Source organism: Furipterus horrens, unplaced genomic scaffold (assembly GCF_987537825.1).
Source record: "Furipterus horrens unplaced genomic scaffold, mFurHor1.1.pri manual_scaffold_3, whole genome shotgun sequence".
Taxonomy (NCBI): domain Eukaryota; kingdom Metazoa; phylum Chordata; class Mammalia; order Chiroptera; family Furipteridae; genus Furipterus; species Furipterus horrens.
In genome coordinates this window covers 36,096,770-36,124,755 of record NW_028327173.1, presented here as the reverse complement: position 1 = coordinate 36,124,755, position 27,986 = coordinate 36,096,770, and the positions used below count along the sequence as shown (strand labels likewise).

Here is a 27,986-nt window from a genome sequence, read left to right as displayed (position 1 = left end):
TCTAACAGGGATATTATGAATATTAAATGAGGTAATATACATAAATATTATTTTAAATTTTGATTGCAATACTGCTTTGTGTAGGTATTGTTAGCACTCATTTTACAGTTGAGGAAATTGAAGGATTAAGTAATTTAACTATCATGCTGTCATAATTAATCATAGTAGATCCAAGGTTTAATCCAGTTCTTTTCTTTAAAACCTGTGTTCTTTGCCTTGGACTCTTACTAATTCCCAGTAAGGGGCAGTTCTTTAAAAAGAAAAAGATACTGGTAGCACTTTGTAGCATTAAAAAATAATTATTATTTCTGATACCTAAGTAACAGATTTTCATTATAGAATATTTGAAAACAAAAATTACTCAATCTTAATTTCCTATACATAATTACTAAATAATATTTGGGTGTCTTGCCATCCACTTATTTTCTAATGTTTACATGTAAATAAATAGTTCATATATACCATATATCTAGTTTCATATCCAGCTTTTAGTAATAGTTTTATTTTAAAACACTATTATGGAAAATTTGAAGTGTACACAAAAAGAGGGTAAAATATAATGAACCTCTCTCCCCCTGTTAGCCAGCTTTAATAGTTAACAACATTGCCGTTATTTTATCTAACCCATTCATCCTGTTAAAAAAAAGTTCTGGCTTGAGTATTTAATGAAATTTGCTTATAAACTTGAGTTGTATTTCTTGAAAGAAATCAAGACTATTACTGTACCCAGGATCATCTAATACCCAGCCCTTGTTCCTTTTTTCTTATTTTTCTAAAATTATTGTTGTTGAATCAAGATTCAGGCAAAGCCCATTCATTGTATATGGTTGTTATATCTGTTGTCTCCTTTAATTCATAAGTTTTCCCTCACTATTTTCTTCACCACATTAACTATTTATTGAAGAAACTATAATGTTTCCCACATTCTGGTGTTGACTGACTGTATCTTTGTGGCATTAACATGTACTGTTTTCCCCATATTTCCTGTAAAGTGGTAGTTCCATTCAGAGGCTGGGTTAGAATCAGATTTTTTGTTGTTGTAGGGAAGAATCTTCTTGGTTGGTCCTGTATGTTTCCTATTCCTGCACTTCAGAAGGAACTGACTGATTCTTTCTCTTTTAGTGACTTAAGATTGATCATGAGTTAGGTGATGTCATCTTGTCCTATACATTATCAAGTTCTTCATTAATTTTTACATAATAATCTTAGCCACATTGATAATTGTTGCTGATAACCATTATTTCATTAAGGATTGTAAAATGATTTTTCTGTTCACTATTCTTGTATAAAGAACTTTTCCTTATAAATTCTTTGTTACCCTGAAATGTAGTTTGTATAGGAAATGTACATTCAAAGCTTGGTTCCTGCCCTTCACCAATTTTCAAAAGAATTTTAGTGATAATTTTAAGCAAAAGAATGCTATTCTTTAGAGCATTGGTGGAAGAGGTATCTCTGATGCTTTTTGGAACAATACAGATAATATATTTTGCTGAGCAGAAATGCCAGAATGTGGGAACTCATTCAGATTTCCAAGATCAAAAGATAATGGCATACATGGCCATTCTAAAATGGCCTCTGCTTGTCTCATTTAACAAATGTTTATTGCGTATATGGCATGACATGCACCAGGATAGTCAGTGAATTCTATAACCATAAAGACAGACTCAGTGTCTTGCCTTTTGATATACTGGCTCAGTTTTTATAGTTTTAAGTACTTCTCCTCATTGCCAATTGATCTCTGTTTCAGCCTTAATGAACTAATATCTGACAAACGTAATCATACTGTTTCTTACCCCTGATGGCTTACTTAAGTTTTTCCCTGTGCCTGGAATATCCTCTCCATTTCTTCTTCTACTTACGTTCACTTCCTTCTGCTTTGCTTCAAAGGCTGGCTAACTCATTCATTCTCCATTTTTAAATTTAGATTACTTTCTTCAGGAAGCCTTTAGCTCTTGCTGATCCTGTTCTCCAATTTTATTAGGCATCTTTTCTCTTCATGTTTCCTTAATATCCATATCATAACCCTTATCTTACTGTGATGAAATTGCCTCCTTACTTGTCTGCAGAACTCATTAGACGTAACTCCTAGAGACTATGAGTTGTTTCTTATCTGTCATTGTCTGCCTAGTATCTGGTATAGTACTTAATGTATGATGCATACATTATTCACATATTGTTATATAATACACTATTACTCAAATATTTATTATTTGTTGCATAGATGTGTATAACTCCTAGTTACTATTATAGCTGAAATTACTATTTTGTTAAAAATGGGAGGACTAGATGAGAATATATTAAAAGTGATATAGTGATTGTATTAGAGTAGGAGATTGTGTGAGTTTTCCCTTATTTTTGAAATGATTTTTAATGCGGTTGTATTACTTCTTTTATGAAGCGATTCCATTGTGAAAAATGGGCAAGGGAGATTGGATTATATTCTTAAAAATATCCTTTAATGTTAAAACATTATTTCTCAATTGGTCAGGAACTCGATATGTATATCTAGTCTCATTTACTTTTTGTTAACTTTGAGCCCTGCAGCTTCAGCTTTTAGTTGAAACTTGGCATTATGAATTTGTGGTAAACCAGCGGCTTTATTTTTCTGCTAGCCTCCTGAAAAGACTGAGCTTAAAATGCAGCCAATATGGGTTTTCATTTTCTTGCTCTCTACTCCTCCCCATTCCTTACCCCTAATTTCAGTTCCTTGTAGGACATTTAATTAATAAGGACAGTGTTTTTCAAGTTATTTCCTGCTTCATTGTGACTCTAAATTAGAAAATCCACCAAAAATGATCCAAAAGATTCAGAGGGTAGAGCACTTAAAGATAAATCTTAAAAGGAACTAGATTGATGGGTGTCATTTGCCAGAGAAAGGATAGGAGTCATATTTTTTGAGTTCCTACTTGTATGCCAGAACTTATACAAGCCACTTTTATTTTGTTACCTAATTTAATCCTCACAGCGACCCGAGGTTCATATTGAAACTTAGTAATTTTGGGAACTGGTGTTTGAACTTAGTTTAGACCTGTTTGGCTCCAAAGCCCTAGTTCTCAACCATTATACCACAGTGCCTCAGCTTCCAATCAATAGAATCTCTTTTGAGGCCCAGATATAATTAATTCTAGGATGCTTGTCATTGTCTTTAGGGATAAAATGTAAGTTCCTTAATGATGCACTACAGTTTTTTCAACTATAGATCCTACCTACGTGTTAAGCTTTTTCTGTTACCACTTCCTTCCTTGACTCTTGTTTCTGTTTTCCCAAACTTGTTGTAATTTTCTGCTTTCTGGCTTCTATACATGCTATTCCTTTTGTCTAAAAATGCCCTCTTTTCCCCATTTTTCATGACTAACTAGTTCTTTGTACTTTAAAACTCAATTAGTCAGTTGTCTCAGGAAAACCTTTATCCTTGAACAACTTGGTTAGCTCTGTCTTTGGAACACCTTCTACAGATCTGTTATAGAAATCACCACATATTATTGTATATGTCTTTTTATATGTCTCCTATATGAATAATTTGGGCACAATTACAGTGATTCTTTTTAAAAAATTGTTTTTATATCCTCTGCATTTAGCGTAGTTCTTGGCCAGTTGTAGCTACTCAGTAAATCTTTGTGAAATGAATATATGAGTGAACAAACTGATGTTTTAAAACATGTCTTTTCTTTCTTATTGAAATGCAGAACCAGGCTTTCCAGGACTAAATCCTCCAATTCCTTGGGAACATGCACCACGTCCCCATTTCCCTCTTGTTCCAGCTTCGTGGCCTTATGGTTTGCATCAAAACTTCATGCATCAGGGAAATGCCAGATTTCAGCCCAACAAGCCTTTCTATACTCAAGGTACCATTGCTTACAAATTTGTTAATAGGCTGGGTGGGTTTTGTTCTGGAACAAGAAGCTTTTGTGAAGGCCAGGATTCGAGAGTGAAAATTCATGCACTCAGTATACATTTATTAAGAGAGCATGCTGTGTTTTAGACTATGCTAGGTTTTTGTTGCTCAAGCAAGCGTTAAATAAAACCCCCACACTTAATGCATATTTTATTAGGAGAGCCAGACATAAGATAAACAACAATAGGAGCTTAAAGGAATCAGTTAATTTGCTCTAGCGATAGCAGAATATGGAACCTAGGAATCAAATCACACAAGATTTTTACATTTGAACTAGATTCTTTTTTTTTAATGGAAAAAATTTAAAAGGCTTTTAAATTTAATTTTAGAGGAGAAAGGAGGGAGAAAGAAAGGGAGAGAAGCCTCTATTTGAGAGAGAAACATCGATTGGTCGCCTCTCATACACACCCCAACTAGGGACTGAACCTGCAACCTAGGCATATGCCTTGACCAGTAATTAACATGTTGTTGACCGGCAATTTTATACAAAAGCTATCCTATATCACTGGCTATTTTTTCGTAATTGAATATGAAATTGAAACAATCTAAATAAAATTCAATATACTTTATTTATAATGATGTATAAGAACTGTGTAAGCTAATGCAGGTTCAAACACGAGTTAACTCATTATTGGTCAACAGTGTTTGGCCTTGAAAATACAAGTTTTTTCATGACCAGTCAACAGTGTGTTAAACTGGTGATCTTTTGCTTTACAGGACAACGCCCAACCAATTGAGTCACACATATGAGGGCTAAACTAGATCTTGACATAGATTCCGGATTTTTTTTCTCTAGAGATTTTCTAGAGATTAGAGGGGAGAGCAGTGAGGGAATAATATATGCAGAGTCTCTGAATTCTGCCTGGCATGAGGGAAAAAGAGAAGAGAAAAATAATAGGACTCAAGGATCAGGTAAATGGGAAAGATGTGTAGGTGATGAGAATAGAGAAGGTAGGCTGAGGCCGTATCATGAAAGAGTTTGGACTTGGTTTAATAAGTCAGGCTCTAAAAGTTGTTTTTGAGTCCAGTAGTGACATGGTCAGACTTGTTTAGTAAAACTAAGGTTTGAATGACATTAGAATTCACTATATTCTGTTGGTACTAATGTACCAATAATGGCTTTAATCTAAGTAATGAACATTACAAACTAAGGAGAATGCTAAGGAACTTGTGGCGTTTTATCTAGCCTACTTGCCTCAGAGGTATCTCAGTTCTAATAGGGAATGTCTGAGTATGGCCTTTAGCTCTTGGTTAACCTAAATGGTTAAAAAAACTAGAGTCATAATTATTACAGCTAAACTTATGAGTTCAATAAATTAAAGAAATATACTCAGGAAGTGTTGGATGAATGAAGTGATAATTTTAAGCAGAAGTCACTGGTTTGACTGTCAGGCTTCCTAAACTATTCATGTACTGACGAGGCATCCCCTATATGATAGAAAAGTAGAACCTTGACTGTGACTGCTTCTTCTAAGCAAAGAACTGGGGCTGAGGGAATTCCGTTGGTTATACAAACTGTTTTAGGAGGGAGAGTCTGAAGTTTTTCCTTAGTGGGTCTGTTCTCCTTGATTCTTCCCCTCCATCTGTCTTTTGTCTCTGCTTTCACATATCCACAAGTCCCTTCCCTCCTCCTCCTCCTTCCCCCTACCAAATGTTTTGACATGTTTCATCACCTCTTTACTGTATAAATTAGAAGAGAAAAAAAAAAAAAAGAGAATAGCTACAAGTTAATTCTAAGGGGTTATCAGATAAACAGGCACAAGCCTTTCAGTTTCCTGTCTGTGTTGTGTCCAACAGACAGATGTGCCACCCGTCGGTGTAGAGAGCGTTGTCCCCACCCACCAAGAGGAAACGTGTCGGAGTAATGCAAGTCCATTTTCTTTCAGCTGGTCTACCGATGCACAGCAACCAGCCAATCCTGCTGTCTCAAGGGTATCCGTACCTCAATGTCAGTTACATTCAGCAGAAAAAGTGACATTTAATGGAAAGCAAAACAAATCAGGTCCTGATTTAAAATTTTAACACATTTAGATAGCTTATTTAAATTCTAAGACTGTTTTTAAGAACTGTATTATTTGTATATAAATATGAACTATAGTTTTTACTAGTATCACCAAATTGAGTGATACAAATTTCATCTATTTTATTACCCTATTTTTAAGGGAATTTTATGTTTTGTTTAACCTTGATGAACTGTATAAAGAGAGAATTTAAAAAAATTACATTCTTTATTTTCTATTAGCTGTATTCATACTTTGGTTGCTTCAGACTTTATATATATTGTTCTTAAGAATTAGGAAAGACTTTCATGTGTTTTAAATTTGTCACTTCTATTCTTTACAGAACCTTGTAGTGCCAAAAACTTTTTAAAAGGTACAAAAATAAAATAAAATAAAACTACAACATGAATATTCAGAATTTTTTTCTTTTACATTCTTGTAAATTGAAAATACTCAAACTTGAACAGAAAGTTGCTTTTATCTGTATTTGAAGTAATTCTATTTTAAGTTAATAAATCTTTTTGACAAGAGTCAAATTTGGTTAATTCGTCTGGTTGTTTTGGTGATGGAAATATAATGTAACAATTCATACTTGTTTTACTCTCAGTGAATAGAGGTTCTAACTCACTGGGACATAGTGTTAGAAATCCAAGGATTTTTTTTTTTTTAATAATTTTTAAAAATTTATTTATTTATTTATTTTCTTTTTAGAGACTGGGGAAAGGAGAGAGGGAGAGAAACATCACTGTGGTTGCCTCTCACTCGTGCCCCCAACTGGGGACCTGACGTGCAACCTAGTTATGTGCCCTGACTGGGAATCGAACCAGCGACACGTGGCTCGCAGGCTGATACTCAATCCACTGAGCCACAGCAGCCAAGGAGGAATTTTTTTTTTGTGCCCCTTATTTTACTGGATTTTCACAACACTCAGGCTTTTTTGTTTTGTTTTGTTTTTTTTGAGAGAGAGAGAGGAAGGGTGGAGAGAGAGATCAATTTGTTGTTCCACTTAACTTATGCATTCATTGATTGATTCTTCTGTGTCCCCTGACTGGGGATTTAACCTGCAACCTTGGTGTATTGGGATGACACTAACCAACTGAGCTACCTGGTGAGGGCCCATGTGCTGTTGATAGAAGCAAATGCTGTCTCCATTTTATCATTGAGAAAACTTGAGGTACAAAACAGTAAAGTGAATTTCAAAGGTAGCACTCTTAAACATGTCGGAAATAAAATTGGAACAGATCTTTTAAAGGAGAGCTTTAAACCACTGAAACTGATACTGGCAATTAAAGTGAAAGGAAGGCAATTCTTATTTACTGAGGAACACTGGTCAGACCATCCATTGTGAGTCCTAAACTACTACCTGGAAAGCACACTTGCCAGGATGGTGTTTACCAGTAATGTTTGTGATTAGAGTTGGAAATCAAACTTTTGTCATTGGTGGTAGGTTTTTTGGGCTATTTTATGGTACTATTACATTGAGGTAAAGTCATTTATTTTTAATCCCTCAAAGAGATATGCCAGGGGTTTTAGGCTAAACAATGCTATAGTTATTTTTGGAAATATGCAGAATAAAAAATGTATTTTACGGACAGTGAGTGTACTATCTTTGTTCTGCTTCCTCAGATATGCATTACTTAAAATAGGAGACTTCCTGGGCTTTTGCCATATTTTCCAACATGGAAGATGCTTGAAATCTATTGCAGGAGGTTGAGGGGTTTCCTGCCATATTTACAGCCCTGAAAAGGTATTTATTAAATGTTAAGATCAGGTGTATTTACTGTTACTTTTTCATATTAAAGCTTCAGTATCCCTAAGAATCATACTAAGTGGTGGAGTTAACTCATTTGTTAATGAGATACCTGACCCTCAGTGTATGCTTTTATGTTAAAATGTGACTTGGAGCATTCAAGATTTTCTTTTAAAGTTAGTATTGAAATATTTCATGTCCTTTTCAGGTTTTTAAGTTATGAGGTGGTACAGGGTATTCAGCTTGTTTGACTTTTGTATATGTTTGAAATTTTCATTTAAAAGAAAACTATCTTCAACTAACGACTCCCCCTAGCTCAGCCTTCCTTCCTAAAGAAAAGCAGTATATAACTTGACAAAAGGTATGTAACGGGCAATAAACTTCAGTAAGCCTGAGTTTTACTTATTATGAGACAGTTATATACTGTATAGTAATTTTCAGCATCTTATTTGTCCCTCCTTCAGCAATTGCCATTGTTGAATAACTGGCAAACTGTTCCTAGTTGAAAAATAGAAGACTCTTAGTTTGTAATTTATGTAGTAATAGCTCAGCTTGTAAGTTTGCAAACTTCTTTTTTAGAGAGAGGGAAAGGGAGGGAGAAAGAAAGGGAGAGAAATATCTCAGCAGTCGTCTCTCACACACCCATAACCTAGACATGTGCCCTAACCAGGAATTAAACCTGCGACCTTTCAGTTTGCAGAATGACACTCAACCCACTGGTCTATACCAGTCAGGGCAGGTTTGCAAACCTTTCACAGAAGTCGTAAACTGAAAAAGTTTTTTATTCAGATTCATTACAGAGCAATTTTGAAAATGGCAAAAAATTATTCAATAACATGCAGAGAACACCACACTCTTAAGATCATATAGTTTTGAAATGTTTATATTATGTTTAACCCTTTGAGTGCCATGTGTAATTTGAAATTTGGATCAACATGAGAAAAAGTTATATCAGTATATAACCTGAGGTACAAAAAAAGAGAACAAAACATAAAATACGAATTATTCCATTGTTATTTACATGTATAGCCATCTAAAAAAGAGCCGCTGGGAGTGATGCTGGCACTTTGGGGAAAATTTGTCAGCATCGCTCACAGTGACATTGGCACTCAAAGGGGTTAATGACATGGAGACATTACTATTTTCCCTTGCCATTTAATATTATTCAAAGACATGACTATTAATGATGTACTATGTAGTTTAACTTGTTCAGTCCCAAGATGGACATTTTTACAATCTTTAAAAAATATATAAAAATATATGTAAAATGATGGACTTAAGCTATTAAAATTTATTTTTCAGTTATAGTTGACATATATTAGTTTCAGGTATATAGTGATTAGACATTTATATACCTTATGAGGTAGTCACCATACATAGTACAATATAACTGACTATATTCACTAATTGTATATTATATCTGTGACTATTTTTATAATTGGCAATTTGTAGTATTTAATCCCTTTCAGTGTTTTCACCCGTCGCTCTCCAACGATCCCTTCTCATCTGGCAACCCTCAGTTTGTTTTCTGTATCTTGAGTTTGTTTTTGAGTTTATGGTTTTTTGTTTTTTTAGATTCCACATATAAGTGAAATTTTACAGTATTTGTCTTTTCTGACTTACTTCACTTTGCATAATATCCTCAAGGGCCATTTATGTTGTCCCAAATGGCAAGATTTCATTCCTTATTATGGCTAAGTATAAAAGTCCATTGTATACATGCACTACATCATCTTTATCCATCCATTCATTCATCAATGGACACCTAGGTTGCTTGCATAGCTGCGTATTGTAAATAATGGTGCAGTGAACATAGAGGTGCACATACCTTTTTAAATAAGTGCTTTGGGTTTTTTCAGATATATACCCAAAAGTGAAGTGGACTTGCTGGGTCATGTCAGCTGTATTTTTAATTTTTGAGGAACCTTCATACTGTATTCCATAATGGTGCATCAATTTATGATCCCACCTACAGTGCACAAGGGTTTGTTACTTTTTCTCCATATCCTTGCCAACAACACTTTTTTGTTGATTAATTGATAATAGCCGTTCTGACAGGTGTGAGATGATATGTCATTGTGGTTTTGAATTGCTTTTCCCTGATCAGTGATGATGGGCATCTTTTCAGATGTCTGTTGACCACCAGTATGTCCTCTTTGGTGAAACATGTATTCATGTCCTCTGTCCATTTTTTTTTGAACTAAAAAAGAAATTTGTTTATTGAGGGCATGAGGATACAAGCAATATAAAAATCAAAAGCTTCTCTGGCTTTAATTAGCTTTTCTTTCTCTTGTCAAATGGGGGTGGGATTTTATTTGTACATTTTCTAAGGGTCCCAATCTGCTCATGAAATCCTTATACAGGGGGAAGCTGTGGGGCAGATATTCCTTAAATGACCCATTGGGAGAACTCCCAGGGAGGAAGTACCTGCTCCTCTGCCTACTTCTTTCCCTTCTGCTTCATGTGTACTACAAAATAGTCATTGCATGCGATGGTGAGCCCAGCAATTAGCGAAAAGAAGCTCTGGAAGCCCACTCTGCCATCTTGGCACTGGTCCAGGTCCTTCATCATTTTGTCTACGGCCAGAGGGTCTTTTTGATCTTCCAAAAATCCAGGGAACTCCTTTTCCATGAGAACTCTCAGGTCTTCCTTTGTTAAGTAGCCTTTATCCCCAGCGAATTTGTGAAATGTGAACATCATGGTTTCCATGGCGTGTTCCATTTGAGATGGCATTTTGGTGAGGTCTTGGTCCGAGGCACGGCAGGATCGCTAGGCTGGCCGGGACGTGCGGCCAGTGACTCTGTCCATTTTTAATGATTGTTTCCTTGGTGCCAAACTATTGACTTCTTGATACATTTTAGATATTAACCCCTTATTATATTATTTGCAAATACATTTTCCAGTTCAGTAGATTGCTTTTTTGTTGTAGGTGGTTTCTTTTGTGGTGCAAAAGCTTTGATGTAGTACCATCTGTTCATTTTTTATTTTGTCTTTGCCCTAGGAGAGATTTTAAAAATGTTGCTAGGCCTAATATCCAAAAACTTATTGTCTCTGTTTTCTTCTAGGGGTATTATGGTCTCAGATCTTATATTTCAATTTTAGTCTTCAATTTTTAAAAAAATTTTTGTATATGGTGTGAGTGGTCTAGTTTCATTTCTGGAATAAAGCTGTTTCTGTGTCTTTTTATATTATGGTGAATTCCTACACATGGGATTGTTAGGTAAAAAGGATTAAAATTCCAAGCTTCCTGTGACATAGTGCTAAATTGCCATCCAGAAAAGTGGTTACCAATTTCCAGTCCCAACAAACAATACAGAAAATGTGTTTGTAAGCTTATAAAAAAGCTTTAAACTCCATACTCAATTTTTCCTTGTAAAGGATAATTTAAATATTTAAAAACAGGTGAACTAAAGCGCACAAAAGCCCATCAGCCAGAAATACTCATTCCAGCCATCCCTCTTAAAGATGGACATATGTAATTTTACAAAAATGGGTTCATATGCTGTATTTAGTAAATATAGCAATTTAATTTTACTTGGATTTAAGAGGAAAAAATGTGAAACTGACAAAATGCTCAAATTTAAAATTTTCTACGAGAATCAATTGTCTTAAGTTTCCTCTGAAAATTAAGAACAATTCTAGAAAACATTCAAGAGGCTGGAATTATTTCCTAGTGCCATGTATATTTTAATTAGAGACACTATATGACTCCTATTATGAAAATGAAGCTTAACTCACTTAAGAGCTTCTCTACTTCCTGGTTATATTATTCCTATATAGACAATGTTCATATATTTAATTTGAGTGTTAAAATTACTTCCCATTATTTTTATTGAAAGTTTCTAAAATGTTATTACCACTTCTTTTACTGCCCCCTTGCCCCCCCCCCCCAATCATTAATTTGATCCATTTCTTGTTGGGCTAATTTTGTGACCACTCAGTTCTTTCCCAAGTAACTTTTAAGTTCTTGCATCCTTGAGAATGTCTACTCCCTTTATATTTTAAAGATAACTTAGATTGGGTATAAAATTCCTGGCATGCTGTCTCACAAAGTATGTTGTAAGATCTGAGACCTTGATTTTGTCCCCCAATATACATGATTTGATATCCTTTCTTAAATTCATCAGACATTTGTTTTTATTTCAGGAAATTTTTCTATTTGGATTCTTAAGTTTAATTTGCTCAGTTCTCAATAAGAATATGTTATGCACATGCAGAATTTTTTATTATCTCTATAGCTTTTATTATTCTCCATTTTTAATTTTCCCCAGCCTATTTTCTCAATGCCTTGTTTTCTAAAGTGGTTTTTCACATCTTCACGTTTATACTCTGCCAAGTAATTTTCCCTTATAATTTCTTCTTTGAATTTCTATATTTGCATTTTTTAAAAAAAGACCATTTTGCTATATCGTTTTTGAGTCTGTGAACTTGTTTCTTTAACCTTTTGGGGGGGATTGGCCAGCACCTGTGATCATTTTCTGACCACTGCTTGCTTAAACTTAGGTCTGTCTGCTTAAAATAATAGTAAGGGGCTAGGAGGAATGAGCTTTAGTTTGGGTTGTTATAAGCCTCTCTCACCAAATCCAAGATTTCCTTTTCCTCTCGGAACAGTTTTCTCCTTTCATTGTTTAGTATTTAGTATGTGCCCAGTGGCAAAGCTTTTTAGGCAGTATAATTCAAATTGTGGGAAGTAAAATCAATTTCGTAATTTGCACCCAATATTAAAAACTGATACTATACAGGAAACATCAGAATGCATTTTGCATAAGAATTTTTTCAATACGGTATAGTGATAAGATGCAAAATGTTTTATAGGCCAAAGTTATAAAGCTAGTTCCAAGGCCTCATTTACTAGGCTAGTTAGTAGGTCCATGACAGAAATGGCCCTTCAGCAAGATTTATCTTTAAGCTCCATCTCTTATGCAAATCTGTAACTTACCAAAACGATCTCCAAATGGGTGTTAATCACCTCCCAGTTTTCTTTGTACTAACAAGAGAATAGGGACAAGCTGCTTCCTGCTATAGGTTGGCTGTGCTGCCTCAGTTTGGTCCACATTTCAACATATACCTAAGTATGCTTCCCCTTTATAGTTTGTTTGGGGAGGTTTGTTTCTGTTATTAAAAATTGTTGGGTTTTTTTTTTTTTAAGAGAAACGTTTTCAAACTTTTAGAGTGAACTGTAAATATTTTAACAATACACTGGATAATAACTTGGTTGGTCCATAGGTTATGTAGCCAAAAGACATTCCTACCTAGATCACAGGTAAGAAATAATTGCTGGGACTCTATAACAGATGTAAATAGAGGTGCTTATATTTAATTTTTAAAGGCAGTCACATATAGTTGCACGATAGACCGTAACAGATCTGATGGACAACTTTTATTAGCCAAAGTATCAGCAGAGGAAGAATCACTGAAGAATTTGAAATCATGAGCAAGATGCCTAAATACTTTAATATTGCAGCAAAAGTACTTCAGTTCAGTAGCAAGCAGTAGAATGTGAATCCTGTGACCAGATAGATATGGCTTGCCAAGAAACTGGATCCATCCTGTGTGAGGCAATTGATATTCACAGTTGTTGCTGGGAACAGAGTTGCGTGAAGTCATTCAATCACTGTTCTATTTTTAAAGGAGGGAAGGTAAGTAGAGGCAAACAGAACTTTTCTAACAAAGATCCTGATACTCTCTTGATTATCAATGCTTGTGAACATTTTTCAGTCCTTACTTTGCTTCTGCGTCCTTAGACCTCTTCAAATTCTTGATTCATTTTTCTAGTGATTGCAGTTCTTCCTCTCACCAGTGTAGCTCCTGCCTATGATTGTTACTGGCTTTTCCTACATATACACACAATTCCTGGGTATTCTGTTTAATTCTACACATTCATAATTACCTAAACGTTGTTAATTCTTGGCCAGATCACTATGCTCAATTCTAGTCCCTATTTCCAAGTGTCTGGGGTTTGTCTAAATATACCATGCTGTCTCAAATTAAACTTCTAAGTTAAACTGAATGCATTATTCTCACTACCACAACTCTCACTAACTGCCCCATGTGAAACCTGGTCTCTTCTAGCTGTATTTTCTGGCTTGTGAATGGCACTATTTTCCGACATTCAGGTCAGAACCCTGAGTGATATTACTCTTCTCTCCATCAAACCTTTCAATCTTGCTGCCCTACTGCTACTAACTAGACTGGGATAATTTCAGTTTTCTAAAATAAAGGCTAAACATCTTAACCTGGAATTCAAGGCCTGTGTGGAAGAAACGCTTTAAGAATGCTGTATAAAAGGTGTTAAATTTTGCTGTTTAACGGTTCAATGCAACTGGGTTAAACAATCCTTAAGAAGTCTTAGATTTGCATTCTTTTCTTACAAAACTGCTGCTGATCAGTCAGTTTTCATGTTTACTGCCACTTGCTACTGCTGGGGAAAATTTTGGCACTAATACATTTTACTAACTTGACCTTTGAATGTAAGAGTAGCTGCTCAAATCTTAGGATTCTCAAGACAGTTCCAGTCACGGGGTAAACCAAAAACTAAACTAAAGAAAGCTGGAAAATGGGTGTTTTAAATTTAATAACAATAGGATCACTGGGTGGTCAATGTTGGTTGTACAAAGGGGTCAAAAGCAGCCCTTGGGGAACATTATCCCTCAAACATGAAATAGTATTCAAAAAGAGATACAAAACTCAGCACCTCTTTCATTAAAAAGGAAAAACAAAAGAAATTTTAGATTAAAAAAAAAGCTAAAATATTCTCATAGCTGCCTTGGGAGTAGATCTTAATCCTTCCACATAGAGAGATGCCTTCATATCTGCAGGATGCCATTTGGACTAAACCCAAACTGAGTCCATTACTCATTCCCTCTCCGGCTCTTCTTGTGGCTTTTCTTAGATCTGAAATGTTAACACATACAGATTATTAAGTTTTAAAAGCTGTTCAAAGAGCTAGGCAAAGACTTTTGAGCAAAACCAGAGTATAGTGACACTGATGGGGACAGAGAGGATACCCAATATTCATTAATATGCCTAGTGTTTTTATGTCTCAGAGCAACACAATGAGTCTAGCTAATATTACTATCCAAAACTCACCACTGCGGAAATGACCCGAGATTGAGTGAACCTAACAGTATGTATATAGCACATAAGCATTTCTAATGAAAGCGTATCAAATGTAAGTAACGTGACCAACGTCACTCTGTTAAGTGTTAAAAAGTTGGGCTGTAAGGCCAGGTCTCAGACCAAAGCTTATCCAAACCTACAACCCTACAAGGAAAAACAAAAGAACACAAACTTAAATGATTCTAGTAATTTTCAGGACAATAGGCCAATTTTGTCATGTAATGAAGGAGAATTCTTAACTATCCCCATCGAAACAAGAAAATTTCAGGTCAAATTTAGTGTGATTGGGGCATTAATTTCTGAATAAAAAGTGTAAGTCTTTAAGTAAAAATAGAAGTCATTCCAAACCTTTCAGGAGATTTTGAGTGGCTCCTGTGTCTGTGACTCCGGTGATGACCTGGGGAAGAAAAGGTCAATGACTGAATGAAATTCTACCCTCCTACTCCTTCACTGTCTTATTCACCTCCTATAATCCCTTCCATTGGCTTAATACTTCTTTGGCCTTATGCTAAGGACCACCTCTGGTAGCATGTCTTCGAACTGGTGTATATATGGTAGGGAGAACTAAACCCATTTCATATGCATTTAGGGCTTTATAGCTAATTACACAAATACCACCTTGGTTATTTACCACTACTCTGTTAGGTCTTATTCCTAAAATTTCAGATGAAAAAACGGGCTCATCATCATATCAGCAAAGTTTATAAGTGAGAGTCAAGATGTGAACTCTGATTTTCAAATTCTAAGTCCATTTCCTTTTCTAAGCAGTAACACAGGCACTCCAGTATTTCAGGAGGTTAATTGTTCCTATTATATTTCTTTAAGATAACCAATAGCAAAAGGCACAAATGCTGTACCTGGGGACTTGGAGCGGGATCTGTGCCGTCTGTCTCGGGACCTGCTGCGGTGACGTCTTGGACTCTTGCTCCGATGCCTTTCTCGGCGAGGGGAGGGGCTGTGGAAATGACTCATCAGATTGCCACAACTGACAATGTAATCATAACAGCCCCCTCCCCAAATCCCTATCCTTCATTACAAATCCCTAAAGGCCTACCTTCTCCTTTTGGGAGACCGACTCCGCCTATGAAAAGAAAACAGGAAAAAGAGCCTTAGTAGGTAGGTGCCTTGGATGTTGTAGACTGCAAAATTGCCCCAATTGTTAACCCATCTCTGTTATCCAGCTCCTTTGTCATGTAACCTTTTGGCACCCTCCCACTCCAAGTGACTTGCTTTGGCCAATGGGATATTTACAGATGTGATACAAGCATATGGTGGAAAGAAACTTGCATGATTGGGTTTGTTTGCTCTGAATTCTGCCACTGCCACAAGAACGTACCTAACCTAGCCTAGAATGACACACACATAGAGAAGAGATGAACTGCCCCAGTCATCCTAGCTAAGGCTATCCTATACTTGCCAACAGACCGCAAAACAGGTGAGAGAACAAAATATACTAAAACAAACAATGCCTATCCAAGCCTAGCTTCTATCACTGACTGCAGACTGGTGAACGTAAATAGTTTTGTCCACTGAGGTTTTGTGGGTGGTTATTTTCCAGCAACTGGCACACTGGGGAAGCAAACATTTTCCATAGACTGGCATTTTTCCTTCCCTGAAGTCCAAAGCACTACAGTGCTTAAAGTCTCCCTGGAAGAGCAAATGACAAGGCCTTACCTTCTGGGTGACCGGCTCCTACTCCTCCTATAGCGCAGCGTGGGAGAGCGACGGGGCTTGTCCAGGTCTCGGTAGCTTCTCCGGCGATGATCAGGTGATGGTACTCTCTCCAACTGGAAATGATACTGATAGATCAGTGACGAGCACAGGCTTACAGAGAGCCATCTAGAAACACTGTTACAGTCCCCCCTGGCCATTCTGTCTCAAATTCTACCTCCAAGTGATTTTAAAAACAGTAATTTGAATAAAAAGAGGGAAAAAAAAATCCAAATTAAAAAAAAAACCAACTTTCCAATAACTCTATTACTGTTCTAGTGTCAGTACCACTATTTTGGGACTTTTTGAGAGCAGTAAGTAATTATGTTTAATTCCTTAAGAAGTTGGCTTTCCAATGCAGAAGAGGAGATACAAATGTAAGATCATTAAGGTTAAGTAAAACTCATAGTGTACTTTAATCTTAAAAAAACTTTTCCCTCAAGCTCAACCAACTATAAAGGCCTAATAACACTGACCAAACACATAGCTACAAGCATTTATAGTGCCCGAGTTGTGGTATCTAAATATCCTATCTCAGTTAATGGAACCAAGACCTTCTTGGAAAATGGCTAATTCCAGGTTGGGGGCAGAAGCTATTAAGACATGACTAGAAATGACTAGAACATATCGTCATGATTTCACTCATATGTGGAATCTAACGAACAAACTGAAGTAACAAGCAAAATAAGGACAGACTCACAGCAAGCTTGACAACTCTTGAGGCATTAAGGGGTGGAGGGATTGAGCAAAAAAGAAAAAGGACTCATGGACATGGACAACAGTGTGGTCAGACTGGTGGGGAAGGGGGTATAAAGGGAGTAGTAATGGAAAAAATACAGTAAGAAAAATTATAAAAAGGACATGTCATATTGGAAAGCAAGAAGGCTGAGACTACTATGATTGTATCAAAGACTCATGAGTCAAGTTGAGGGACCCCACTGGCCAAAGAAGGGACAATATGAGCAGCAAGAACAATAATGGTTCTAAATACACGAAATATGCTTAAATCCATGAGTTCACAATGTTACCAGGGACAAAAGGGCATTCATCATCTTGGGAGGATATTATAAAATCAACTCATTTTAAAGACTGATAAAGGAAACAAACTGGCTATGAGTTGATCTGCTGAAGCTAGGCTGATAGGTAAATTGAGCCACAGTCTCTCCACTTTGGTAATGTGATTAAAATTTTCCATTAAAAACTACTTTTGGGTCACAACACAAAAACACCTCAGCTTTGCATGGCTTTGAATTCATGAATGATTGTGCTTCCTTTTGCACTAAGCTTGTAAGGGAGACTGATGTTTCAGAGCATTTATAATGTCTCAGTATCCGTAAGGCAGCATTTCTTAATAGTTCCTTCTAGCGTTTTTCTGTATAAATATTGTTGCTTTAATCTTAATCAAATATTTTACAGCCTTCTTTTTTAACTTACCATAAGCATTTCCACATTTTATACTTTTCTTAACAGTTTCAATGGCTGCCTAATAGTCTGGTGAGCTGATATATTAGTTTATTTGACTTCCTTCTTACAACTTAGTTGTTTTCAACCTTTCAGCACTGTAATTAATATGAAAGAACATGACCATGCAGTAGGCACTTCTTTTTTCTAAACTAGTCTTAGTTCTTAGGATGGTTCAATCATAAACAGTATTATTTTTGTCCCAAGTATTTATTTTAATAGCTACTATCATACTTATTAAGCAGTTATAATGTCCCAATACTGTGCCAAGGGCTTTATGTATAGCATCTCATTTAATACTCAACATTACTGAGAGAAAGGTGTCAATATCCTTCAGAGGAGAAAACAGATCATAAAATTTGCACACAGTTATACCACTATACACAGGAGAGCTAAGCTATGAACCAAGGCCTACTCAATTCTAAAGCCCATACCAAATACTTTATTTTTTTGTTGTTGAAACTAAAAAATAAAAAATAAAATAAATAAAAAGGCACCACACCCATCCCTCCACCCTGAAGCTCCAAGGTAACTGACCTTCTCATCTTCCTCTTCTTCCTCTTCACTGGACTCTACATCATCCATGTCCTCTTCTAGAGCGCTAACCCGAGGCTCCAATTGCTCAGCTTCCTCTAGCACATAGCGTTTCTACAGAGAACACAAGAGTGTTAGGAGGCTTTGCCATCTCCTTTGTCCTGAAGCCCCAACACTGGGCTTCTGAGATTGACAAGAAAACTATGGAGCAACAGCTAAAGTACTAGGTTGGCCAAAAAGCCCATTTAGCTTTTTCTGTAAAATAAAAGATACATTTTTCATTTTCACCAATAACTTTACTGATTTGGGTATTTTGAATATGTAGCTATCTCCCATGTGGTATAACACTGGTGGTTCTCAATGTCTCAATTCGATCACTATCACCTTCAACTGGTCTACCAGACTATGGAGCATCACCCAGAGAGAAGTCTCCAGTACAAAACTTTGCAAACCACTTTTGACAAGTTCAATCAATCACACCACATTCTCCACACATTGCACAATATTTTTGCATTTCAGCTGTTTTTACTTTCTTGGATAATAAAGCACAATATGCCAAAAATGTTGCTTAGTTTCTTATATCTTCAATATTAAAATGGCTACACAAAAATTCACCAATTTTAAGTTTTTTATTTAATGCACACTGATAAAGACAGCTGTCACAATAACAAAATTGTTTCAAATGAAGTTAAAGACAACTACATGCTACTAGAGCCATCTTATGGAAAAAACCGGACAAACTTTTTGGCCAACCCTATAATTTCATTTCAAAGACATCCTAGACAGTTTATGATTGTCCTAAGGAGTTTAATATACCTGGAATTTACATACTCTTTTAAGTTCCCCTATAAACATACAAAGCTGAAGGGAACATCTCTTTTCCATTGGCTCTATTACCTGTGGTCTTACACTCTTAAGGTCACTAGGATATCAATCAGGATAGGTGTTGCCTTGAATAAAAAAAGAACGTGGACTTCATACACAAGGGCCATAAGTTCATGGCTGAGACCATGCCGATTGGTAGTTCTGCAGAAGCTCAGATCAGAATCTACCCCAAGAAATCCACTGCTCAGCCCGCTTTGGTGGCTGAAGAGTGCCTTAAGTCCTGCTATAGCGTAACACTAATTCTGTTACACCCAAGATTCAGAGAGCTGTATAGAGTAGTGCATTTTTAACAAGGCACATGATATAAACAATTCATCTGGTTCCATTTTCTTCTGAGATGTGGCTTATAAGTGCTTACTGAATAAGGACCTGAAAGGCAAAAGCAAGTTCAAAACTGTGAAGTGGACTGGCTGGGTCATAAGATCCCTTATTATTTCCTTGTGCAAAGCTCATAAAGAATGTTGGATAGCCCTAGAATAAATAAGATTTGTATTCTACTTGGCTTTCATTCACTCCTAATAAAATGCTATAAAAGCTGGGAGAAATATGACAAAGATGCCACTCAGTGAAGTCAATCCCTCGGAAAAGTGCTTTCCAATCACAGAATCACCACTGTTGGGGAACTAGAATTACATCGGTATCCCAAACCCCTAATGCTCACTGACGTGGAAGTGACTAAAGTTAATATATTAATTCACAGCATTTGCGTTTGATGAAATTAGAATTCATTCCATGGCAGCTCCTTGCCACTGCCAGGGCAAACCAGAAGCTAAACTGATGACCTATGGGTTGCTTAATAAGAAAAGAATCAGCAAGAGGTAGACTTAAGGGCCACTTCATCCAGGATATGTAAGAGGCCCACACTAGAACACATCTGTCTGGTGATATATATCAGTCATTTTAATTTCTCAGGCTTGTTGTAGTCTTCCAGACTCCATGCTGATAACCTCATTTCATCAGCAGGCTTTCTTATAAGCTCACTGGGCTTTAGAACCCTTAGCTGCTATAACTTGATTGCAATTCCAAGTATTACATTTCTTACAGTATTTCTAAAAATAAGAGCAGGTAATAATAACTAATATAACCCACAATGAGATAGTGTGAGAATTAGGCCCTGAAATCAGGTTTTCTGATTTGACAGCTCATTCTCTTCACTACACAGCCCACATAGCCAGTATGGAATGGGAGAGGATACAGCACTCATTCGGCAATAAAAGAAAATAAACTATTGATATGTGCAACAACATAGATGAATTGTAAAATAATTATGCTGAGTGATGAGACAGTAAAAAATGAGAATGCACTGTATTCCAAAATGCAAACTATAATAACAGGTAGCAGACATATCGGTGGTTGCTAAGAGGTGAGGGGAGAGGGATTACACAGAAGGAAACTTCAGGGTCATGGATATGTTCACTATTCTTGATTGTGGTGATAGTTTAAAGGGTATACAAATATGTAAAAATGTACCAAACAGTAATAATTTAAATATATGTAGTTTATTCTATGTCAATTACACCTTAATAAAGCCATTTAAAAGAAATGCTTTGCTCAAACACAATCTTGCTCTCAAGCCCAATATATAACTTAGAGAAATAGGAGCTATGCTACTTGGGATATGTGGGGATGTCGCCTATTATTCCTTTCAGTAGCCTTAAAAGTCCCACAGGGCAGTTCAAAGACCACTGAGGTAGTCTGATTTTTCCATATTATAAATGGGAAAATAAGACCAGGGCCCACAGCTAGTCAGCTGTAATACTGACCCAGAAACTCAGGTCTCCTAATTCCCTGTTAAGTCATCTCTCTGTTCTCTTTAGAAATCCCCATATTCCCTTTCTCTTTAAGCTACCCACTGAATCTGTTTTCCCTTTGTATTTTCAACAGTTTTAAAATCATACTCTGTAAAAGCCATTCCTGAAAGGTAATTTATGGATAATCATTTATTTCCTGGGAAAGGGAGGGAGAATGATTACAGTGCTATTTTAGGGAATAAGGTCTTAGTCTCCCACTCCTGGCCCTCCTTTTTATCTGTTTTATATCCTGAATTTTTATAAGAAGGTCAATTTTAAAAAGTTGCTCAAAAGTTCTTAAAAATATACCCTAGCTACACTCTCCTTGATATGACATTTTAAAAAAGAAAGGTTTGTGTTATTCACTTATAAAGCCTTACCCTTCAAATTATCTGCTTTCCTCTCACCCCCATCTATCTTTTTCATAGATATAAAGACTACTTATTGCTCTGACTGGTGTGGCTTGGATGGGCATCATCCTGCAAAGCAAAAGGTTGCCAGTTCCAATCCCACTCAGGGCACATGCCTAGGTTGCAGGTTCGGTCCCCATTCAGGGCAGGAATGAGAGGCAACCAAGTGATGGTTTTCTGACACATCAATGTTTCTCTCCCTCTCTCTCTCCCTCCCCCCTCACCTCCTAAATAAAGAAGTAATTTTAAAAAGACTACTTGTAGAAGGGTGATTCTTACCTGTAGCCGGGGCAAAATGATATCACAGACTCTCTCACTGTGCAGTAGTTCATCAATGAACTCATCTACATGCATCAGTTCAAACTCTGAAAGAAAAATGACAAGGCTCAAACCCTGACTGGTGTGACTCAGCTAGTTGAGTATCTCATCCTGCAAAGCGAAAGTTGCTGGTTCAATTCCTGGTCAGAGCACATGCTTGGGTTGCAGGCCCAGTCCCCAGTTTGGGGCACATAAGAGGCACCGATTGATGTTTCTCTCAAACGCTGATGTTTCTCTCCCTCTCTTTCTCCCTCCCTTCCCCTCTCTCTAAAAATAAATATAAAATCTTTTAAAAATTATAAGCTCAAGCAACTTGGAAAAAAATTTAGATAGCAAAAAAGTGGAAGTGTGAATTAGCTTCCCTTTCATTAGCAAACTATTGTAGTGTGGTAATTACACAGGAGGGACTATTGTCAAACCCAAGCTTAAACTGCAGCCCTTTGAAGTCCTCTCATCACCACCTATCTTCATTCATTCAACTCTCCTCTACTGAGACCATCTATGTGCCAGCCCTCATTTAGGAGCTGGGATAATGGGATAAATGAAGCTGTCCCAATTAGAAGAAGAGACAAACAGAAAAGCTGTGAATTGTATAGCGGTAATGTTCTTGAATAGATCATATAACTGAAGTGTAATTTCTCATGTGAACCACCATGTTTCTGAATATAAAACAGGTATCTTATATGGTAAATGGAGCAATTTCAGAATTTCTATAGTAAACACTCCTTTAGTAGTTCACAACCAGGGATGATTTTTGCCCCCATAACTTGGGTGGGGAGTGCTACTGATTTATAGTGTGTGGAGGCCAGTGATACTGTTAAATATCCTACAATGCACAGGACAGCTCCCTACAAAGAATTATTTGACCCAAATTGCCAAAGATTGAGAGACCCTATCTTAGTTTAGTTAACATATCATAAATAATTCCATGGTGGCCATGACCATCTTGTTTACCATGTTATTTCCAGTACATACCATAGTCCCTGGCATGACTTGGCACTTAATATATATTTATTCAATAAATGAATTAACAAGGTAACTAAAGTTTAAAGTATAATTCCAAATTCTTAACCTTCTATTGCTTAAAGATGCATGTAGCAGTAGGAAGGGGAAAGGGGAAAAAAAAGTTAATAATCTTTTATGACACTAATCAAGAAAAGGCTTTGATTGCATTATCCCATTTTACCACTAAAAATGTCTTTGTAACAGGCATGGAACTGGACTTCTTGGATGTACTTCTTATTTTTCAGTGCGACTACTATATAAGTATGAATAAGCACACTTAGTCTGTACGCTGCAGTGTGAAGTATAGTGCTAGAGGAGAGGCCAGTAGAACTGTGAAGATGTAACATGAAAAACTAACTTTGGGAGGTTTCGGGAAGGCTTTTATGGAGCTCATTCTAGAGCTAGATCTTATGGGATGCAGCACATGTAGAAGGAGCACATGATATAAGGCTGGGGTTAATATAAGATGCAATTGGAAAGTTGGGCAGACAGGGCCGGCTGGTAAGGACAACAGGAAGCTAATAGGCTAACGGAGTACTCCCCATGAGAGAAATAAAGGGGAGCACTCACACAATGTATGTGACAATATGAGGGCAAAGATATTTGTGAAATAAAAACTAGCTCAAGGATGAAGGATCAATCACATGGCACCATACTCACCCCCATTTCGATTCTGGCTCTTAATTTTCCTATAGTCGTTGTACAGAGGCTCCAAGTACTTGTAGCAATCAATTGCAGTGCCTGTCAGCCTCATGTAAAGTGCTCCCAACATACGAACATACCTGACAGATAAATGAGAGAGAAACAACAGTTCCTAAAGAGTTCTAAAATATTGTAAAAGTTCATCCTAGAAAGTTCCTGAATTTTACAACTGGTGTTTCTCATAACAGCACTTGACAGAGAAGCCTTTTTCTTTGGCAGGTGAGAAACTGCCAATTCTGGAGGCAGCATGGGGCAGTAGGAAGACCTGGGTTCAAGTTTCTATTCTGCCATTTACTGGTTGTAAGAACTTGGGATGTGTTGTTCAACTTTCAGAGTCTATTTTAGCATCTGCAAAACTAAGATAGAACCTATGCACCTCACAGGATTATTCTAAGAATCAAATAAGATACTGAATTTAACAGAAAGTATATTTACTAACAGTAAAAGAATACACATAGGCATTAATATATAAATTGTTGCTAGGGATCAGAATGCTTGTTCTGGAAAAAAGTCAAAATCATCTGTTTTCAAATTCTGATTCCATTACTTATTAACTTTGTAACACTGGACAAATTATTTGCTTTATCAATTTTCGTAAAATTCAAATGATAGTACCTCATTTGCTGGTATGGTGTATTAAGTAAGAAATACGTGGCCCTGACCAGGTAGCTCAGTTGGTTAAAACACTGTCCTGATATGCCACGGCTATTGGTTCAATCCCTAGTCAGGGCACATACAAGAATCAATCAATGAATGCCTAAGTGGTACAACAAATCGATGTTTCTTTCCCTCTAGAATTAAAACAAAAAACAAAAAAAAGTGTAAAGTACTAAGCATAGAATACAGCACATAGTACCCAATAAAAGGTATTTTCTAGCTGTTAGTGTTTAAGACTCCTTCCTTTTCCCTTTATTTTCAACTAATCATTCAATTTCCACTTAGATAACATAGAAGCGAAGAATACAATATCTGAAGCCAGCTTTGCCACTTTCTAGCTGTCTGACCTTGGGGAAATTACTTAACCTCTTTGTGCCTAAGTTTCTTCTATTATAATGGGGATAATAATTTCACAGAGTTGTTGTGAAGGCTAAATTATTATATGTAGATCTCTTAGAGGGTGGCGCATAGTAAACTATTATTATGTATGTCTCTCATACTTGTCTGTGAGCTCCTTGAGAATGGATAATAAAATAAGAGCAGTTCATGTATTTTCGATGTTTACTATGCAGCAGACACTGAGCTGTGAGATTTATAGCACTATCTTATGTAACTCTCACATCAATACTGACTTGATACTGCTGTCTCCATTTTATAGGTAAAGAAAATAAAGCTTAGAATATTGAGTTACTTCTCTTAAGGTAACAGTTAATAAGTAACAGAGTCTGGACATGAACCTATATCTAACACCAAAGTTTTCCCTCTTATCTTCCACAATATGTTGTTTTCTTCACCCTTGAGCATCCAGTGACTTTGTGAAATACTTTTCTTGGGGGAAAGTTACGACTGGAAAAGTAAAGGAGATCAAATACACTAAAAACAGACAAAGTACAAAATCAGGAGTTCAAAAACAAAATCCTAGAGTGGAACTTTGTGGAAATGAGAAAAGTTATCATTTGTTTTAACCAAAGTCAAATTCTGGACTACTGAAATTGAAGGTTTCATATTAGCTAGTCAACATTTCACTCACTTGAAGTCTTCATTTTTTATAAACTCAACAATGATATCCTTCTCTGGTTGAATCTGAAGCATCTTCAAGGTCAGACACAGAAAGGGAGTTGGCTTTATGTTGCCACCATAGACGCCACCCACAAACCTTAACTCCATGGCTTTATCGACTACAAGTTCAGCTAAAAACAAAAACAAAAACAATGGCACCTTAGACATTTTAGGGCTAAGCTTTTCCAGATTTAAAGTGGAGATAAGTTAGTTAAAGGTTTGGTGCTCCTGAATACTCATCAACAGTTTAATATTAGGAGAACAAGTGTGCATTAATAGTAATAGCTGATGATGATAGCAGCTAACAGATACTAATTACTATATGCCAGGTACTGAGCTAAACATTTCATATCATTTCATTTAATCTTAACAAACCAAGGAGTTCTAGCACTGCCCCTGTTTTCAGCTAAGGAAAATGAGGGCTAAGAAAGGTTAAGTGACTTGCTCAAGGTCCACAGCTAGAAAGTAGCAAGGCCCGGATATAAATCTAAGCAGTCTAACCTCAGAGTCCACACTTATCACCATCACGTCAGAGGGAAAATAAGACATATTTGGAGTTAAAATGGGACATAAGAATGTCCAAACCTGTAGAGAAGTTCTATGAGTTTATTTGAGCCAAACTGATAATATACCAGGAAACAAGATCTCAAATGCTCCGGAAAATGACAGTTTTGCATTTCTTTTTATACATTTAGAATTAAAAGGGAACTAAGGAAGATTGCATGATACTGGGAGAGCTCTGATTGTATTAAAGGATTGTTAACAAGATTATGTGTTCAGAAAGAGGAACACTCTGACATTTCAAAGGTGTGTTAAACTGGATGCCTGAGAACAATGGGCAGGGCTTGCTTAAGGCAGTTATAACTTTTATTAAGTTACAGACCTGGGGCATGACTACCCACAATGACTTTCCCAATTAGTAATTTATGATCAGATCACCCTGTGAAGTTACCTTCTATAACAGAACACATTAGATTTACTACAGAGCCCCTTTTTCATTCACAAAAGATAAAAAGCACAATTAACAATTCTTCAATAACTACATATAACAGTGTGTAAACCTCTTCTCATCTACAAAATGGGGATGATAACCTTACAATGTCAAAATCAAACACTAGCTGTGTGAACTAAGGCAAGTCACTTCACCTCTTTGAGCTAGTCAGTTCAAAGTTGAATAAAAAAAGATACAAAGTTTTAGGGCTACAGTGAGACTCAAATGAAACAATACAAATAAACGCTAATACTTACCTGACACACAGCAAGTAATAAGTGTTACCCACCATTCATGGGAAATCATTTTATATATCAGTTAAAGTTCCTTTAGGATAAATTTTGTATTCATTCAACATTACAGTTGACAACTTACCAGAGATACAGACAGAGGAATAAAGAGGGACACAATCACTACTTTATACCCTGGCAAGACAGAAAGCACTGATGACTAGTTAAATGGAGACGCGGAATACGATGAAAATATACAAGAAAAAGTAACCTATTGGAGGAATAAAAGGTCCGGAGTTCACTCTTGGACTATTGAGTTGACATGTCTTGGAATCAGATTTAGATTTCAGGGAGAGACATGGGTTGGAGATATAAATTTGAAGGCATCTATATATCTAGGATGTAATTGTGAGGGAGATCATCTAAGAAGAGAACTAAGAAATGAGAAAAGGGCCCAAAAGTGAACCTTGCAGGACTATAAAATTTTATGGCGACTCACAGCAACAATAGGACTGGTTCATGGACACACAGCTAGCGGTGGTGGCAGCAGCAGTGTAAGAGAACAATGTTTAACAGTGGAAAAAACCAGCACCACTACCAGTGACTACTGAACAACACTTTGAGGTGGGTATTATAATCGTTTCACAGCAGAGGAAGCCATGGTTCCCTGAAGTAACAGAGATACTAAAAAGAGGAGCCAGAATTGGAACAAAGATTAAAAGACTACCTGGGAGACTTCTCTTAAGAACTGATATTTATATCAGGACCCGACCGTGGAAATACGGCAAGTGGTTCACGTAAGATCATGAATATGGTTCCGGGAATAATTTTCCTTTAAGACTTTCAGGGTCGCGCGAGTTTATCACTGCTTGGAACCCAGCAAATTATCATTAAACATAGAACGGCTCAAAGATACCAACCGAGACACCATTCGTAATAAGACCCCATCATCTGTGTGCCCAAAGCCCAACACAAGTCTAGGCACATAGGAGGCGCTCAGATTATCTGTCTCATCCCCAGGCTCCAGTCCTACCAGCGCGTAGTCAGAACTGGGCCACAACGCGGCCGACGTGGGGTCGATGCGCTGCGACTCACCTGTAAGTCCAAAGCACTCCTCTTTCCAGTACTTGGACTCATATATTCGAGTCCGAATGATCTTCTCCACCAAATACTGAGGGTTGGTGCCGTGGATGCTGTGCGCATCCTTCACCGTGCGGTTCGCCATTTTAGAACGCCTTCAGTTCTATTTCCGTCGAGTCCTTTAGTGCGTCATATCCAGGTTTAAAAAACAAAACAAAACAGAAAAGGAGAAAAGGTGGAGGTATTTTCATTTGGCGACCATCTTGAAATCGGAAATACTGCAGCGTGAAAAGATTCCTTCCGGAAACGGCAACGCTGATAGTCAATGATGGCTGCTGCACGTTGGCGCACGTACGTCATACGCCCCCCTCCTTTTAGGTGAGCGGGCGG

General features: G+C 36.8%; 2 protein-coding genes and 1 pseudogene across 8 annotated transcripts in view; 1 reads left to right on the top strand and 2 right to left on the bottom strand.

Annotated features, from left to right (window-relative positions):
* Window positions 1-6,298, top strand: part of TUT4 (terminal uridylyl transferase 4) — a 118,626-nt gene extending 112,328 nt beyond the window's left edge. For 4 of the 7 annotated variants that reach the window (XM_090269466.1, XM_090269465.1, XM_090269463.1 and 1 more), the window contains 2 exons: window positions 3,687-3,845; window positions 5,782-6,298. In XM_090269466.1, coding sequence (XP_090125592.1) covers window positions 3,687-3,845; window positions 5,782-5,870 — 248 coding nt within the window. In that variant the 3' untranslated portion in view covers window positions 5,871-6,298. Of the gene's footprint in view, window positions 1-3,686; window positions 3,846-5,692 lie in introns of all 7 variants that reach the window. The other 3 variants (XM_090269470.1, XM_090269469.1, XM_090269467.1) reach the window with 1 other exon arrangement.
* A 3,665-nt stretch (window positions 6,299-9,963) lies between these two features.
* LOC150014902 (protein S100-A10 pseudogene) lies at window positions 9,964-10,407 on the bottom strand (annotated as a pseudogene).
* Window positions 10,408-12,938: 2,531 nt separating this feature from the next.
* Window positions 12,939-27,933, bottom strand: PRPF38A (pre-mRNA processing factor 38A). The gene is made up of 10 exons (XM_090269462.1): window positions 27,612-27,933; window positions 25,267-25,426; window positions 23,538-23,659; window positions 21,834-21,919; window positions 18,473-18,583; window positions 16,439-16,551; window positions 15,819-15,845; window positions 15,622-15,719; window positions 15,113-15,161; window positions 12,939-14,539 (listed from the first exon to the last, which is right to left on the bottom strand). Exons 1-10 carry the CDS (start codon window positions 27,739-27,741, stop codon window positions 14,497-14,499), a joined length of 939 nt encoding a protein of 312 aa, XP_090125588.1. The 5' UTR covers window positions 27,742-27,933; the 3' UTR covers window positions 12,939-14,496.
* Between the last annotated feature and the right edge of the window lie 53 nt (window positions 27,934-27,986).